This window comes from Rattus norvegicus, chromosome 13 (assembly GCF_036323735.1).
Source record: "Rattus norvegicus strain BN/NHsdMcwi chromosome 13, GRCr8, whole genome shotgun sequence".
Taxonomy (NCBI): Eukaryota; Metazoa; Chordata; class Mammalia; order Rodentia; family Muridae; genus Rattus; species Rattus norvegicus.
The window spans coordinates 47,685,967-47,702,995 of record NC_086031.1 but is presented as its reverse complement, the minus strand read 5'-3'; the positions used below and the strand labels follow the sequence as shown (position 1 = coordinate 47,702,995).

The window sequence follows — 17,029 nt, the reverse complement described above, 5'->3', positions numbered from 1 at the left end:
CACAACCCCCTCCGCCCGCCCCCTGCCCAAAATCCAGAGCACGATAAAGTGAGGAGAATGAAAAAAGGCCAGAAAGGGTCAGCCCTGAAGCAAGGGATCTTATTTGTATGGAGGCCTGAAAGGAGGTCACAGGTTGAACTATTTGAGAGACTCAAAGGAAAAGTGAAAATGGAAAAGTCAGAGTCTTTGGTTCACTGCAGGATTTTAGCCGAGGGTGCAATGGCGGCCAACCCCGATATCTGCCGTGCAGATCTTCCGGATCATAATCCGGAAGACAGTAGAAAGCCATACCCGGGTGACCTAAGCTGCTAAGAGTACAGAGAGGTCCAAGCCCCATTGCCATGCCATTGTCCTGTGGCACACAAAAGGAAGTACCAACCCCTTCAAGTGTTTGGGGCATCCTGTCAGCGAGTTGGCACAATGGTTAGTGCTGGGCATCTCTACTCATCTCTAAGAGTCACAAAGAAAACAGCTCTGACCTACACCTTCCGTCTTCCGGTTCCCCTTGTCCTGTTCACCATCTGGACCACAGGAAGGTGTTTGGGCCTCTCCCCTCCCCTGAGACTTGCTACAATCATCTGGTTCCTGCTGTGGTTATCACTGTACCCTGTGCTGGGTGCTACCGTTTCCTGCCAGGGCCCAGGGGTCAACTGTCCTCCCACTTTTCCTCTTAGAAGAGGGACTCTGGCCACTTGCAGCTTTTTTCTTGCAACCAAGAAAAGTTGGGTTGTTATTAGCAGACCTTCCTTTCCCCAGATGCACCTCCTCACCACTATTCTGTGGCTGACAGGCTGGTCGGTCTCCTGGGACACTGTAGGAGGCTGCTAAATAGAGAATCCCAGAAGAACCAAGCAGGCAGAGGCCTGGTCTGCCCTTGAAACTTCCTTATCAGTTAGCAATACCAACCACCTCCCTCTCAGGATCCAAGTCTTAGAGGGTGTGCAGAGATCGCCCCTAGCCTGGCCTCAGTCCTCACTTCTGACTGTTCCTTAGGCTGCTCAAAGGTCCTGGGTGGGGTTGTGGTGGGAGTGGAGAAGGGAGGGAACCATACTGGTTTTCCCACATCCTTAGCTCAAAAAGAAGGTATTTGCTGCCTTTGTTCTGTTTGAGACCTGCCTTGACAGGAAAGGCCTCAGGGACTGAACAATGAAGGGGGAAGGGAGATCTCTTGGGAGCTTTCCCTGTCATCTAAGGTTGTCCCAGCCCCAAAACGTCCAAAAAAGAAAGCCTGGTTTGGATTCGTTTTCATTCTTTCATACAAGGCAATTTAGACATGTTTTTCCCCAGATAAGAGCTCCTGGTTGGGGTTGGGGATTTAGCTCAATGGTAGAGCACTTGCCTAGCAAGCGCAAGGCCCTGGGTTCGGTCCTCAGCTCCAAAAAAAAAAAAAAAAAAAAAAAAAAAAAAAAAAGAGCACCGGTTACCAGTAAGAGCTACTGGTAACTTTGTGGGTCAGAGACCGGCCACAAGTGCTAAGGGTTCCTCCCTGTGAGAGCAGCACTGGCCTCTGTCCCTTGTCTCCTGTCCCCTGTGTTCACACAGGAAGAATGAAAAGCAGCTGAGCGGTCCTCAGTGTCTCACACCATCTTGCTGTGAATCAAAAACTCAGCAAGAAATGCTGAAGAAAACATGGGAGAGGCCCAGTCAACTGTGCCACTCTGGGTTCTTAGACTCAAGGGTTCCACTCTTTTGCCCCAAGGGTCTCAGAGACCACTCAAAGAGATGAGATGCACATCGAAGGCAGAAGTCCCTTGCAATATGCTTAGGACCATTCCATGTCATATACAGAGCCACAGAGACCCAGAAAAAGACCCAGGTCCCTAGAGGGGAAAGCTCGCAGAGGGGACAAAGGGCTGAAGTGTCTATGTAACATATCAAAGCAGACCTCACCTCCCAGTTCTCCCAGCATCCCTCAGTCCCTATCTGTCACACTGTGTGGCTGACATACCCTGCCCTCTACCCCAAAGTCTCCAGCCCAAAGGTAGAGGTGCCCTTTCGTCAGAGGATCCTCTCTATATAATCCAGATATTTTGGTTTTACCCAGCCCTTTGAACCTTTTCCCCTCTTGGCTGCTGCACCTGGTTCCCCTCTCTCCTCCCTTCCTTCCTCTCCCCCATCTCCTCACTTGACTCAGGATCAGACTCACCCTGGACTCTCCCAGACGTCTCTGCCTTTGGCTGTGCTCTCCCTTTTACCTACATTTTTCCTCCACCATTCCCAGAACACTTGTGTCCCTCTGTCCTTTTTTATTATTTTTCTTTCATTCAGTGGTGACATTGTGTGTGTGTGTGTGTGTGTGTGTGTGTGTGTTATTACATTTTTTTCTAAAGATAACATTCTTAACAATCCGAGAGTAACAATGACCCCAAGGCCTACAAGCCAGAAAGGACCAGCATAGGACTTCAGATAGGACTTTACAGGACTTTCACAAAAGAAGAAAAATGCCTATAAAATGAAGAGACTTGGGCACCCGTCATACAAAGTGAGAGTGGAAGGGCTTGTGTGTGGTGCATGCACCCACAGGGGAGCTGCCATCTAGACCAGACACCATGCCAAGGGAGAGCCAAGACTGGCTCCCCCAGTGAGGGATGTCATAGATATGGGAAGGGTGGTGGTGGGGTTGGGGATTTAACTCAGCGGAAGAGCACTTGCCTAGCAAGCGCAAGGCCCTGGGTTTGGTCCCCAGCTCCGAAAAAAAGAAAAAAAAAAGGGTGGTGGTGGTTTTACAGATGTTTTGTTTGGGATAGAGCCAGGCTGGCTCTGTGTTTAAAGAGTAAAGTAACAGTGGGGTGGAGGGCAATGGAGACAGATCTAATTAAATATTAGAGGATGAGATTAATGTCGCTATAACAGCATAGCAGGCCCTGTCTAATGAACTCCTGTACTCGTGTGTGTGTGTGTGTGTGTGTGTGTGTGTGTGTGTGTGTGTTGCAAGTTCAGAACCAGAAATTTTTCATTAAGGGACCAATTAATTTTCACAAGAATATTGTATACAAACTTTTACTGTTGCCAGTTTACATCTAAGGAAATATAACCAAAAAAAGAAAGGAAAGAAAGAGAGAGAGAGAGAGAGAGAGAGAGAGAGAGAGAGAGAGAGAAAGAAAGGCAGGCAGATGAACTGCCAGGATCCTCTGGGTGTTAGAATCATCTGAATCCAGTTATGATACCTTTAACTAGAACTCCTGCCTTCCTGGAGACGTCTGAAAAGAATCTGCATTGCCAGCACTGATGACGTAGCCTGCAGCCCTCCACCTCCAGCAGGAGACTTTGCTCACCGATATACATATGTTGAGTCCGTTTCAAACCAATCCAGACCTAGTACGGCAGCTTATGCCTATAATCCCAGCACTTGGAATTCTAAGGCAGAAGGATGGAGAGTTCAAGGTCAGTGAGACCCTAACTAAGGAAAATAAGCAAAAATAAAACCAGCCCTACTAGTTTACCTCACACGGGGCTCCTAAAATGATTTTGAAAGGTTTCAAGGGACACTAGAAGAATCCGGTTTAAAGCATGCGCCTTGTTTCTCAGAAAGTACTCCCCACCTTCTTATCTTAATCTCTTTGCCAGATTTGACTTGTGGAAGGAAAGTTGAACAGTACAGTAAAGGGGTGTGGAGCCAGCAGCCTGGGGAGAGAATCCCTCTTGAGGTGGTTTTGCTCAAACAAAACATTGGATGGGACCCTAGGAGGGAAGGCTGCTCTGGCTGCAGCTAGCGGGCTGGACAAACAAGGCTGGACAAACAAAGGAGATGATCACACACAGAAAGATTGTTTACCCTCATGCAGGGGTCAGAGATCATCCTCACCTGGCTTCCCTCGAGGTCCCACTCAAGCTCACACGGGCAGCCTGTCCACCAGTCTCTAGTGCGAGGAATCCAGTGAGGAATCCTAGGTTGGTTTGTTGTTATGTTTTCTGAGACAGTTTTTCTCTGTGTAGTCCTGGCTGTCCTGGAACTCACTCTGTAGACCAATCTGGCCTTGAATTCAGAAATCCACTTGCCTCTGCCTCACGAATGCTGCAATTAAAGCCAGCACTACCCAGGTTAGAGGAATCCTAGTTTTCATTCAGACTTGATCCCAAGGAAAAGTAGGCAGAGACCTACCACCAAACCGTGTCTCTAGTTAAGCAAGCTCCCCAGAGGGAAGGTGGTCAGAGACGGCATGGCAGGGTTTCCTGCACAGTACCCTGGGCCCTGAGAGAGGCAGACAGGTAGGGTGTGTCTGGGCTCTGGAAGCCAAGGACTCCAGTGTGTGCCTGAAAGAGGTTCCCTGAGAGGCAGAGTGACAAAGGCACTGAAGCCATCCCTTTCATCTACCTGGAGTTCTACCTGGTGTGGCAAGTGTCGTGGGAGAGGCTTCCGGCATGCTCTACTCACTCTTAGTGGTTCTGTCTGACTCACGGGGGGGGGGGGGGGGTCTCTGGACACGTGTGAAGTGAAAGGGAAGAGGGTTTAGAAACAAACTCAGAACATTCTCCCAAGTTGGGGAGGAACCCACCAGCATCTGAAATGGGAGGCTACCCGGGATTGGGATGGGGCTACAGAAGAGCCAGGCCAGCAACACATAGCCCCTTGCCAGAAGCCCTGAGGAAGAAACAGTGGCCCTGTTAACCCAGACTCCGTTCCATTCCCACCACGACACCGGAACAGAGGTTCTCGGAGTGTGAAACTCAGGTCACCTCTGGCACCATCGCCTGCAGATGAGCTATTTATAAAGCCGATCCTCCCTCTGAACCACAAGCAGGTACCAGAGCTGCATATCTCTAAACAGCCGACTCTCGAGATGTTTAGACCTGCTTAGAGCCAGTCTAAGGCCAGGCGTCGGTGGTATGCTTTTTTTTTAAATCCCAGCACTTAGGAGACAGAGGCTGGAGGATCTCTGTGAGCCCAAGGCCCGCCAGCCTGGTCTATGTATCGACCTACAGAACAACCACGGGTGTGTAGGGAAACCCTGTCTTGGGGTGGGAGCAGGGGTAAGAACCATCTGAACCCCGAGCCTGACTCACACCTGTCAGCACCGCACCAGGGACACTAAGACAGGAGGGTACCATGAGTTCAGACAACTTGGCCTGTGAAGGAAGATATGCCTCAAAAGACAAAAACCAAAACAAAAAAGCCAGAGTCAGCAAGATGGCTCATTGGATGAAAACACTGCCTCGGTCTGACACCTGAGTTTGATTCTTGAGACCAACAGAACGACACTCTCAGCCACCCCCCCCCCAAGTGTTCTCTGACCCCCACTCATGTGCCATGGCAAGTGTGCAGACACATGAAATAGATGTGAAAAGAATTATTAAGTAAAAATAAACCAATGGCAATTGCTCCTCAAACAAATTGCTTTAAACCTTCACATGTTGACCCTGGAAGCTTTTAACACTTAGAAAACCAGGGCAAACAGTCAAGTCTGTGACTTCATAACCACATAGGCCCCAGATGCCAGCATGCCTGTGGGGAACAGGAGGGCTGAAGGTGGGTTTCCTGCCGTCTGTGTAAGCTGAGCATTTCCTGTGCCCTGTGCCTTATTAGCACACCGGTGGAGGGTGCTTCCTGTCAGCCACTCTTTCCATTCTGCACGGTGCTTTGCTGTTTTCACACTGCCCTGGGGGTTGGAGGAAGACGAGTTTCTCACGAATCCTCTGGGCCACTTGGCAGTCTCCCCACCCCCACTGGTCCCTCATGTTTCCATCAACTGGCAGAAAACTAGAGCGTGGCCCCACGACGTCACACTGGGAGCACCAAGAGCTGGATGAGAAAGAGCACTTCTCCTGCAGTGGGCATTGGGGCCACCCCCAGTAAACCAGATCTGATGCTTTTGAATCTTGTACCAACTCAGTCCGGAATCTCAGGTCAAGGTAAGGGAAGGTTGGGTCTTATTGTTGTTGTGTTGTTGTTAGTAGAAGTACAGTCATTTATATTCTCTCTGTGTGTGTGTGTGTGTGTGTGTGTGTGTGTGTGTGTGTGTGTGTGTGTGTCTCAGAAGATAACTTGAGGGAACTAGTTCTCCCCTTCTGCCATGCAGGCGGTAAACCTGGGTCATTAAACTGGCAGTAAGCATCTCTGCCTGCAGAGCCAGCGAACCAACCCAAGGAAGGTAGTTAGCTGGGAAAAAGTTCTAGAACAGAAGATTAGAATCTTCAGAAAGAAATAAAAATTAAAAACTGGTTTTGTGTGAGAGAACTTTGGTGAATATGATCTAGGAAGAATGGCTGGGGAACGTCTGTCTCTGTTGCACCAGGTTCGAAAAGCCCTGGAGTTCCTGCCCCAGGACCACATACATAAGTATGGTTGGGGCGCACACCTGTAAATCCCAGTACTAAAGGAGCAGAGGATCAGAAGTTCAAGGTCACACACACACACACACACACACACACACACACACACACACAAAATTATTATTATTATATGTGTATTATATATGTGTGTGTATATGTATATATATCGGGTACGTAAAGGTTTCAGACTACTCTGAGATACATGAAACTCTAATGAATGGCTATATTGCAAGTCCCAGGTTGTCTGAGATACATTAGACCCTATCTAAATAAATAAGAAATTTCAAGAATACAAAATGATACATTTTGGAAAACATGGGGATTTGGAAATTTTTCTGTCATTCTATTATCTACTTTTTTAAAAAAAGGTGATTATATGCAAAATGCATACCAATTTGCCTTTTTTCCCTACGAATCAGCAACTTAGAAAGAGCTAAGAAAAGTGGAAGTCATACTGGCTAGTCAGTCACAACACTGAGAAGACTTAGAAACTGCAAAGCCCCTCAGAGGTCCAGTGATGTACACCACCCCAGCCCCTCCAGAGATCACAAGAAGGAGCTCAGAGCCAAGCACTCAGCAGGGGACTCTTGGCAGCCTGGAAGGGTGAGTTGCTCTGGGAAAGTGAACTCCAAGGTCCCCTGATCTAGCACAGGAATTGTCTAGCCTGGAAATGATGCCACACTTACATCCCAAGCCTGGGCTCACTAGGACAAGCAAACCAAACCGAGAGCAAACCATGCTGAGGGATGCTGGGAAGTAAGAAAGGAGATACTGGGGCTCAGGGCAGGGGGACTGACTGAAAGATGAATTTCTGATTGGATTTTCTTCCTCTCAGAGGCCCTGACCTCTATGCTTGGGCTTTCTAACCTCTTGTCCTAATCTCCAGCAATAAGTTTTTAGATCCTGAAGCCCTTATCATGAGTGAGAAGTGTAATAACAGATGTCATAAAGTTTTAGGGCCTTATAGAGGTAGTCATGAATGTAAACTCACTCCTGAGGTTTTCACTCTCAAATACACAAAAGTAAAGCGTCCATCAATCGGGTGCCAAGATTTTAGGAATATTAATAGGTGTAAATTCCAGTGCTCCCTTCAAAGTAAAAACGCAACGAAAGTGTATTTTGTTTTTAAATTGCTGTCGTTTTAGGAAATGTCAGTGTTATTACTAGAGTTAATCAGTATCGTGTGCAGGTGAAACACAGGTACAGAGGACTAAGTTCCTATCCATCATTGAAGCTTTAAGCACCATCTTCAATGAGTTCCCTTTTTAGTACATTTTTTTTGTGGGGGGTGGAAGGGTAGAGGTCAGAGAGCAATTTGCAGAAATCAGTTGTCTCTCTTTCACCATGTGGGTCTCAGGGATCAAACTTAAGAGTGTCAGGCTTGGCTGAAGGTGCCTTTACCCACTGAACCCTCTTACTGAACACTAAAAACTATTTTTTAAGCTGATATATGCTTTGTTGTTGCTTTCTGTCTCCTTTGCACTTTATAATCAGTAAATAAAATCTGTACTTATGTATTATGTTTAGCCTATAGTTTTGCAATGCATACGTGTTGTAGATGGCTGAATTCCATATGTATTACTTGACATAACCTTCAAACAACACCTTAAGCAATGTTCAAGAATACATTATTTTCAACATGGCCATGTTGAACTTCCTTCTACCTAACCTTTGACTCTGGAAACCTTCCTTTCCCACCCCTGCTGACCTCTAGTCTACTCTCTTGTTTCTATGAGTTCAATCCTTTTAGAGTCTGCATATAAGTGAGATGAGGCAGGATCTATCTATTCCTGGCTTCTTTCACTTAACACTATGTCCTCCGGGCCCACCCACCTTGTCACAAATGACAAGATCTTCTTCCCTTCTGAAGCTGAATGATATCCTTTGCATATGTATTCTACATTCTCTCTCTCTCCGTTTATCTATTGATAGACACTCGGGTTAATTCTGTATCTTGGCTATTGTGAGTTTTGCTGCAAAAGAATATGACAGTACAAATGTCTCTAATAAACACAGGAATACAGGCACACAGTTTCATTTGCTTTGAATATAGATCTAGTAGTGGGATGAACAGAGCATATGGTGATTCTATTTTTAATTTTTGGGGATAATTGCCATGAGTTATTTCCCACAATGACTGTGTTATTCTCGAAACTATTTCCGTGTTTGTTCATTTATTATTTCATTCACTTATCATTGAACAAATATTCATGACGCTCCTACCATGCTGCTTGAGATGTCCGTGACTCCTTGAGGCTCAGTCAGTGGCAGTGTTTGATGGCAAACATGTATACTATCAATCAGCCGTAAATGCTTTGAAGAAGAAATAGAAGTAAGAAAGCTGTGAATGGCGGGTGCAATCGGGGAGGATCTCTCGAAGGAGGTGAAGACACTTGAGACTTAAATGGAACGAGGGGCTCAGCTATGCAGATCCGAGATAGAACTTTTCTTCGTACGGATTGGGCAGGAACAGCAAGAGGTCCCGGTGGTCAGCATCAGGGGTAAGGGGGTTTGAAATGAGCCCGGATGTTAGTCAGGAGAAGACAGATCACATTATGTCAAAAAAATCCCTGCTGAGTACAGACTGAAGATTCACTGTCAGCATGGTGGGAAGCCATTCTAAGTGGAAGAGGGACCCAGTATGACTTACTCTGTACAGTGATCGTACTAGCTCACGGTGTACATGATATGTTGAAGTCAAGAGTGAAAGCCAGGAGGGCTCCCAGGGAGGGGACCACTGCAAGTCAACTTGGAACTCATCTTGGCTTATCCCAGGGTGGTAGCAGTGGAAGAACATGAGGTGACTGGATTTAAAGTGGATGCCCTTGCCCAGGTCAAAGCCGATTAATTGGAAGTAGGGCATGAAAAAGCAGTCAGTCAGGAGTGATGCCAAGGATTTAGATTGTACCACTAGATGACGGGAAGTCTAGAGGGAAAGCTAGTATATAAAGACTAGGTATAGGAGCCCAGTTTAGGCTTGAGATATCTGTTGGACAACCTAAGAGAAATGGCCAATAGAAGTTGGATCAGTAAGCCCAGAACTCAGAAGGACAAACATCTTTCCAGGTATTGCCCGGTGTAAACATTTGGGGGTTGTTGCTTGTTCCTGCCAGACTTCCATTGCCTACTTCCTGATAGAGTGGGCGTGGCTGCCTGATGTTGCAACCATCTGGTCCCAAGCAGAACCATGTCTGCAGCCTGCCAGAGAATTGCAAGATTGCTCAGAGCTGGTGTTGGTTAAATTTCACCCAACAGTCTAGTGTTGCTTAGAGACCAGCTCCAACATCTTGGGGTTACTCAAGTTCATGGAAGCTGGACTCAGTCACCAGAGCCACTCCCTAATTGTGAGTTGAGCAATCCTCTCCCAGTAAGCCAGAAAACCCAGGAGAATGAAGGGATGCTGGGCTGGGCCACATGTGTTTGGCTTTGGAAGCTTGCTGATAATGTGGAAACAGAAAGTCTTTGGACCTGAACTACCCTAGACTCTTATTCTGTCTCTGCCTCTTCTGACCAACGAGATCTTGGTTATGTTACTTTCCTTTCTGAGTCTCAGGATCCTTCAGTGAAGAGCAGGACAGGAGTTTTGTGACGATTAAATAGTAAATATCGGGTGCAAGCCCCCTAGCACCTGAAAGGTGTCCAAAGGACTGGCTCCCTTTCCCGTGTGCAAAGCTTCTCTCTCCGTAAAGTTGTGCTTCATAGATGACTTCTTTTTCCTTTTATTGTTTTTAGTTATGTAGAGTTGTAGGTGTGAATGTGGGTACACTCCGAGGCCAAAGAAATTTAATCCACTGGAACTAGAATTGCAGAAGGTTGTGGGACACTAGTGGGTGCTGGGAACTGAACTCTGAAACCCTGGCAGAGCGGCAACCACTGAGCCATCTCTTCAACGTTCTGAGATGACTTTCTTGGAAATGATTTTGTCTCCTCCATTGCTCTGAAGAGACACCATGACCATGGCAACTCTTAATAAGGAAAACAGTTAAGTGGGGCTGGCTTACAGTTCAGAGATTTAGTCCATCTTTGTTGTGGTGGAAATATGTCAGCATCCAGGTAGATATGGTGCTGGAGAAGGAGCCCAGAATTCTGCATCAGGACTGGCAAGCAGCGAAAAGAGAGAGTCACACCAGGCCTGGCTTGAGCTTCTGAAAGCTCAAATCCCTGCCCCTATGACACACTTCCTCCAACAAGGCCACACCCCCAATAAAGCTACTCCCAATGAGTCTATGGAAGCCATTTTCTTTTTTTTTTTTTTTCTTTTCATTTTTTCAGAGCCGGGGACCGAACCCAGGGCCTTGCGCTTGCTAGGCAAGCGCTCTACCACTGAGCTAAATCCCCAACCCCTGGAAGCCATTTTCATTCAAGCCACCCTAACATCCTTCATCTGGCTCCCATTCTAAATCTGTGTGTTACAAGAGGAATCTTCTTGAAGGAGAGAATACAGACGAGAGACCTATACAATTTAAACCAAGGTTTATTTAGCAAAGCTAAACAAAGAAAATCACTCCAAAGAAAGATTGGAGTGAGCGCCCCAAGGCCAGGAGCCATTCAGTGAGTGTTGCGTTGTTGATTTAAAGAAAGTTTTTATGAACATGTATGAAGTAGTGGGTCACAGAGTGACGTGACCTCCTTCCCACATCATGGTTTCCCTTTTAGAGTATTTTTTTTTTCCTTGTGATCCCTACAATAGGTGGAGGAGCTCAAAATCATAATGCAGGCGGTATATTAACATTAGTCTCTTGAGTGGGCACGCATAGGAAAATGCCTTGGTTTCTGATATAACAGAAACAACTTAACTTTGGATTCAAGAATGTTTAACCACAAAGGGGCATCTGACCATCAGGAGAGTCAGTTAAGATCCAGGGGTGGTTTCCCTCTCTTTCCTTGCATCTGACTTTTTGCCTCCCTGGTATCATTTGAAAGAAATGTCTTCTCCAACATTCCCAAGCCCAGATCCTGTAGCCACCTGGAGCATGACACCTGGTTTTCCTCCTAGAGAGAAAGGCCACCTCCTCTTCCCTGGTTTTGTGGTGCTCGTGACCATCTTCCTGGTTGTCATAGTTACCTGTATCCTGTGGAGCCGGAAGAAACAGAAGAAGCGTGAGTCTGTGTGTGTCTCCCGTTTAAGCTGCAGTAGTACCAGTCTTCTAGCCCTGCATTCTAACCCTGGGGCAATTCCTAAGGGGAAGCCATGTCCTTGGAGTCCTATTTCCTTTTCCGATGCTCAGGTCCTAAGCTGTAGCCATAGTATAGATCTGAGCATGGTTGAGAAGACATTGCTTTGGTGTCCTCGTGGCCCATCTGTCTCCCTGCCTCTGCCCACTGAATTCCTTGTCCTTTGGCTGAATTGGAAATATATCTTCGGTGACAGCCGGTGAGGGTGGGGACTATTGCTGGGGACTGTTGATCCTGAGAGTCCCCCATGGCCTGTGTTCTGACCTATTCTCCCACTGTGTTTCAGGGCGTGTTCCTTACCTCCAAGTAACTCCGTCACTGGCTCTGCCTCCACCCAGGCAGCGAGCCAAAAATATTTATGACTTCTTGCCCCGGCAGCAGACAGAGCTGGGTAGGTTTCTCCTAATCCATGGGATTCTAACCCTTTAAACTCTAGACTCCCAAGATGCATCATCTCTCGCCATTCAGATGCAACTTTCTCTAAGTGTCCAGGCTGGGGAACGGCACTGGGTGCTCTGAACCTTCAGTGAGGGCTGGAGAGCTCTGAACAGAGAGTCAGGAGCCAGCTAGGTGTGGGGTCTGCTTCTCTTGGCCGTAGGCAGCAGAGGACAGCCAGTTACCTCATAGGTGGGGAAGACATTAATAAGACGATGCTGCCAACCTTGGAAGCCAGGGATGGATTTCTCCACAGGCACACCCTAGAATGTGTTCAGGTCTCAGAGCAGCGTCCGGTAACCCTCTCACCACAGAGGGCCAGACACGGATTCCAGGTTCTCACAGTCTCCATAAAACGCCCATTCGTCCATGCAGAGATAATGGGGGGGGGGGGGCACTCCAAAGCCCACTGTCTTCTGGATTCATTTTGTTGTTGCAGGGAGACATCAGTTGAGTGGTTTTAGTACCGAGAGCCTCCTCTCCAGAGCGTCCGACAGCCCTGAGCCTGAGGTAAGAGCCAAGTGAAAAGGTAGAGATCCAAGAGAATGGCAGGAGAGGGGAGGGGAGTAGGTTTTGATCTGGCTTTACAGCCGATGAGTGGCATTTGGCACACATCATGCAGGACGTCCTGCTTTTGAAGGAAAAGAAATAACACTTTAAGTTATGGCTGGTATTGGGACACCCTGTAACGCAGAGGGCAGGCTGACATTTGACGGCCAGTCTGAAGTACAATGTGAGTTCCAGGCCTATCTAGACGATATAGGGATATCATGCCGAAAGAGAGGGGCTTGGGGAGGAGCCAGCACTCAAGGTTTTAAGAAAAGCACATGCACGCATTCAAGTTATGTTAGAACTGAGAGTGATTGTTTTACTAAAGGCATGGCAATGTGTTTATCCGGATAAATGTTGCTCCATTCAGAGTGGCCACTCCAGGAGGCCATAGCTATACCGACAATGCTGTCAGCATTCAAACCACACTTTAAACCCATCCTGTTTACCCCTTTATTTAGTGTATTGTCTGCGTGTGTGTATGTGTGCCGTGTGTGTGCCTGCTGCCCAGGGAGGTCAGAAGAGATGGTAGAGCCCTTGGAACTGGAGTTACAGATGGCTGTGAACTCCTATGTCGGTGCTGAGAACTGAACCCGGGTTCTCCTTTTGACTGCTGAGTGATCTCTCTATCTCCTAAAACCTGCTTTTGGGGGATTACTGCTAGGGCCTATGCCAAACCATTTCGACGATCCTAACTAGCAGAGATTTCCAGAAACTATTCAACACCGAAGCTGATGTAGAATGTACATGGTAGGTGAGAGTGTGCCGACCACTCTGGGCAGGAGATAATGAGCAAAAGTATTTGGCTCCCCCCATTCTGGAGGCTCGAAAGTCAAGGCAAAGGGATGCATCTGATGAGGCTTTCATGCAGTCATAACCTGGCACAGGGCATCGTGCAATAAGGTTTAAAATCAATTTTATCAGGCATCAACCCCCTTCAACTAGTCCACTTCTGTAATAACAACATTATTTGTCCCTTCTTAAAAGTTATGCAGGATGTAGGCCAAATGACACTCACCTGCTGTAAAACCAGATCCGTGCTGGGCAATGGCGGCCATACCTTTGATCCCAGCAACTGAAAGGCAGAGGCAGGCTGATCTCTGGGTTTGAGGCCAGCCTGGTTTACACAGGGAGTTCCAGGACAGCCAGGGCTACACAGAGAAACCCTCTCAGGGGGTGGGGTGGGGGGACAAATCATGCTATTCCTCACTCGTTTATTTTGTGTGTGCCTGTGTGAGGGTGTGCCCATGTTACCATGTGAATCTGTAGGTCAGAAAACGTCTTGTGGCCGGCATGGAACAAAATGGCTACAGCTATGCTTGAGGTCGGAGGGAGACTTCAACAAAAACAAAATAAAATAAAACTAGAGGAGGTTTATTCCTGCAAAAGCACTCAGAAGGCTAAAGTAGGATTGTCTGTCGCTGTCTAACCTGGGCTATTTAGCAAATTCCAGATGAATATAAGCAACAGGAGACCTTATCTCAAAAAGAAAAAAAAAAAAAGGTGAGGCAATTTTGCATTGAAGGTACACGTTCTTTTCTTGAAATTTCTGGTATCCTAGAAATTAATATCCCTCTTTTTTTTTGGCATTTTCTATATGCTAACACTGTTCTGAATATATCAAGTATAGTAATTCTTTTACCACAAGCAAAAACACTATAACACAGACATGGTGGTGAACCTCGATTCATAGACTGGGAGGTGAAGGCACGAAGGTAAGACTTTCAGATTCATTCATCGAAAAGTGGCAAAGCTGGGATTTGCCCTCCCAGTCTGAATCTAAGTATCGGTCTTTAGCTCATACTGCATTGCCCCTCCAGGGTGCTTTGGCGAAGTGTACTTTCTCCAGGACATTCCATGGTCCTCCCCCACTGAGTCCTCCCTCTCCACCATAGCCAAAATCTGTTGTGATTTAACATCTCATTTCAGCTGTCGTTTTTTGTTTTGTTTAATGTTTTTGCAGTACTAATGGTTGGACCTGGGGCCTTGTATGTGCTACAGGTATTCAACCATTGAGCCTCAGGCCCAGAATTTTCTGAATCTCTGCCCGCTTTATTCATCCCCCGGACACATTTGGCACCCAAACACTTGCAGTGTGATTTGGAGCTAAGCTCTAAGCCTTAGGAACGAATGAAGGGACTGGAGTGCCAGGCATTGGGGAGTGGAAGAGCAGCTGTGGCCCTGTCTCTGCTCTTATCCTGTCACTTTCTCTTCTCCTTCACAGGTCCCCCAAGCCAGTGGTTCCCTTCAGAAGCATAGAGCATCTGTTCATGCCGTGGAGTACACAGTAGGCGTCTATGACAATGGTACAGTGGCCCAGATGTGCGGGCCCTTGGCCTCCTCAGCACATCGCGTATGTGACGGAACTTCCAGAAATAACAGCATTTCTTCCAAGGAGTCAAATGATTATGTCAATATCCCCACAGCGGAGGACACCAGTGAGACTCTGACTTGTACCAAAAGCACTCCTGAAAGTCACCTTGGTCTTCCAAGTGGCCAGCGGCTGGAATTTGCTGAAGGAGGGCATGCAGGCTGTGGGAAGGCCACCGATCGCACCGGCGTGTGGGCTCCAGGACTCCAGGGTAGTAATTCACTCAGCGAAGGAGACGATTCATCTCAGAGTTCAAACGACTATGTCAATATGACAGGGTTGGATCTTGAGGACATCCAAGAGAGTCGACCCAGGGTCGCTTTTCAGTGCTGCAGAGATTATGAAAATGTCCCGCCAGTAGTTGCCAATGGAAGCCAGCTGCAGACTGTGGAAGAAGTGACATCTTCAACCACAGACCGTGGAGAGCCTGCCCAGAGGACGCTACCTTCAGTGTATCACATGGCATTTCGGCCGTCTGCATGGAGTGAGGACGGTGCCATGATACCTGGAGAAGAGGCGTCAAATGGGGACTCTAGTGACTATGAGAATGTGCTGGTCCCCGAGTTAGAAGGCAAGGACTGGAAACAGGGACCCGGTACTTGGCATCCTTCTGATGAAAGAACACCAAGTGACCAAGCTGGAAAGTTTTGTGAGGCAGTCTACCCTGCTGGGTCTTTAGCCACTGAAACATCTGGTGAAGAGGTCTGAATGCCCTAGCATCATGGGACTCACTTGGTTAGGTGAAGGGGGCCGAGAGGAATGGGGCAGTAGCAGACTTCCCAAAAGCAAAAGTTTAGGAAGTCCAGAGAATCCTTCCCGAGCAAGATTGCTGTTAGCTCTCAGGTCAACAGAAGGAAGTGACACTATCCTTCGGGATGTTGGAGGGAAAAGTGTGATGTGGTAGAAAATCATCACCTTTAAAAACTCCAGCTGCCTGCCGAGCCTGTGGCCCAGGCAGGCCAAAAGGAGGAGCGGTCTGGGGTATGCCGGGTGATTTCCACATAAGAGCTGGCCAGAGTGTGGAGTTATAGGGCCCCTGTCACCGCTGGTGGATCGAGCTGTCCATTTCACCCTTAGGGATTAAAACTGTTTTTAATGTATACTGGAGTTGCACAAATAAGATAATCTGTTGTAGATAAGGAGGGGCAGGTTCCCTTTCAACTGTTTTTATTTTATTACCCTGGGCGATATATGGCCATTTTCTTTCTTTCTTTTCTTTAACTTTTGATTCTCTGTGAATTGCACATCATGCACCTCAATCCCACTCATCCTCCCCCCTTTCTATCTGTCCTCCACCCTTGTGACCGCCCCCCAGCAAAAGAAGAGAATAAATAAATAAATAAGTATATAAATAAACCCCGTTGTGGAAGATGTGGTGGGTCCCACAGTAAACCCTTTTGTCCACACATCTTTACTTGCAAATGTTCAGGTCAATGAGTCATTGGTCTGGTTTGAGGTCTCTGGCTTCTGCTACACTATCGAGACTGGTTGCTCACCAGGACAACTTTTGGATATCCTGTTGTCATGGAGATCCTGTGGTTTTGGATCTGCAGGACTGACCCACTTCACATACTCCAGAAGTTCGTAGATGGAGTGGATGTTGGGGTGGAGCGACTGAAAACCAGAGATGTGGGCCTGAGTGGTAGCTGAGTGGGTCAGTCTGCCAGCTCTCCTATCCCACCAGGGACAGCTCAGCTGGCAAGGAGCAGGGCCAGCCCTCCCGCTCTCCCAGGTCACCTGTGCCTAAGGCTGAGGTGCTCTGTTTCTCAGAGTGCGGCAGCCACTGAGGGGTAGAGCCAAATCTGCACAGCCCTTGGACATCAACATGGTCTCAGGCCACAGCCCAGACGAGAGATGTCTATATGGCTTTTGGTGGTAACATGGACGTTGACACAGACATCTACCGTTACATGGCCATGAACCCAGACATGGCCCTCAGCAGCAGCATGGGCCAAGACATCACCATGGCCGACAGGCTACTCACAACATGCTGTTCCTCTCCACCCTTCGTCTCCAGTGCCACCTCTCTTCAGAAGGTTCAAGCTGTTCTGCTTCTTTCTCTCCCCTCTGTCCACCACACACTTGCATATTGTAGTGGCTCCGGCTGAGGGCAGACCATGCTGCTGTAGGAAGGCCTGTGGGAGTCTTCCACCTGCCCACACCACATGGTTGCGGGTGGGCCTCTCGATACGGCCATTTCCACATAAGCATATGACATACTCTGAGATA

The 17,029-nt window shown here is 47.6% G+C and overlaps 1 protein-coding gene and 1 long non-coding RNA gene across 2 annotated transcripts; one reads left to right on the top strand and one right to left on the bottom strand.

The window, feature by feature from the left end:
- The first annotated feature begins 5,599 nt into the window (after positions 1–5,599).
- Positions 5,600–16,156, top strand: Lax1 (lymphocyte transmembrane adaptor 1). Its single transcript, NM_001017491.1, has 6 exons — positions 5,600–5,850; positions 6,690–6,873; positions 11,267–11,370; positions 11,732–11,836; positions 12,320–12,390; positions 14,654–16,156. Exons 2-6 carry the CDS (start codon positions 6,788–6,790, stop codon positions 15,506–15,508), a joined length of 1,221 nt encoding a protein of 406 aa, NP_001017491.1. The 5' UTR covers positions 5,600–5,850; positions 6,690–6,787; the 3' UTR covers positions 15,509–16,156.
- LOC120096250 (uncharacterized) lies at positions 10,727–14,655 on the bottom strand. Its single transcript, XR_005492448.2, has 2 exons — positions 11,746–14,655; positions 10,727–11,342 (listed from the first exon to the last, which is right to left on the bottom strand). It is a non-coding gene; the product is annotated as an uncharacterized LOC120096250 (long non-coding RNA).
- Positions 16,157–17,029: the final 873 nt, after the last annotated feature.

Excerpts from the sequence above, each read along its gene's own strand:
- Lax1 (NM_001017491.1), top strand. The coding sequence starts at position 6,788 with ATGTACACCACCCCAGCCCCTCCAGAGATCACAAGAAGGAGCTCAGAG. Across the intron at positions 6,874-11,266 it reads ACTCTTGGCAGCCTGGAAGG|AGAGAAAGGCCACCTCCTCT; the intron begins GTGAGTTGCTCT and ends TTTTCCTCCTAG. Across the intron at positions 12,391-14,653 it reads CCGACAGCCCTGAGCCTGAG|GTCCCCCAAGCCAGTGGTTC; the intron begins GTAAGAGCCAAG and ends TCTCCTTCACAG.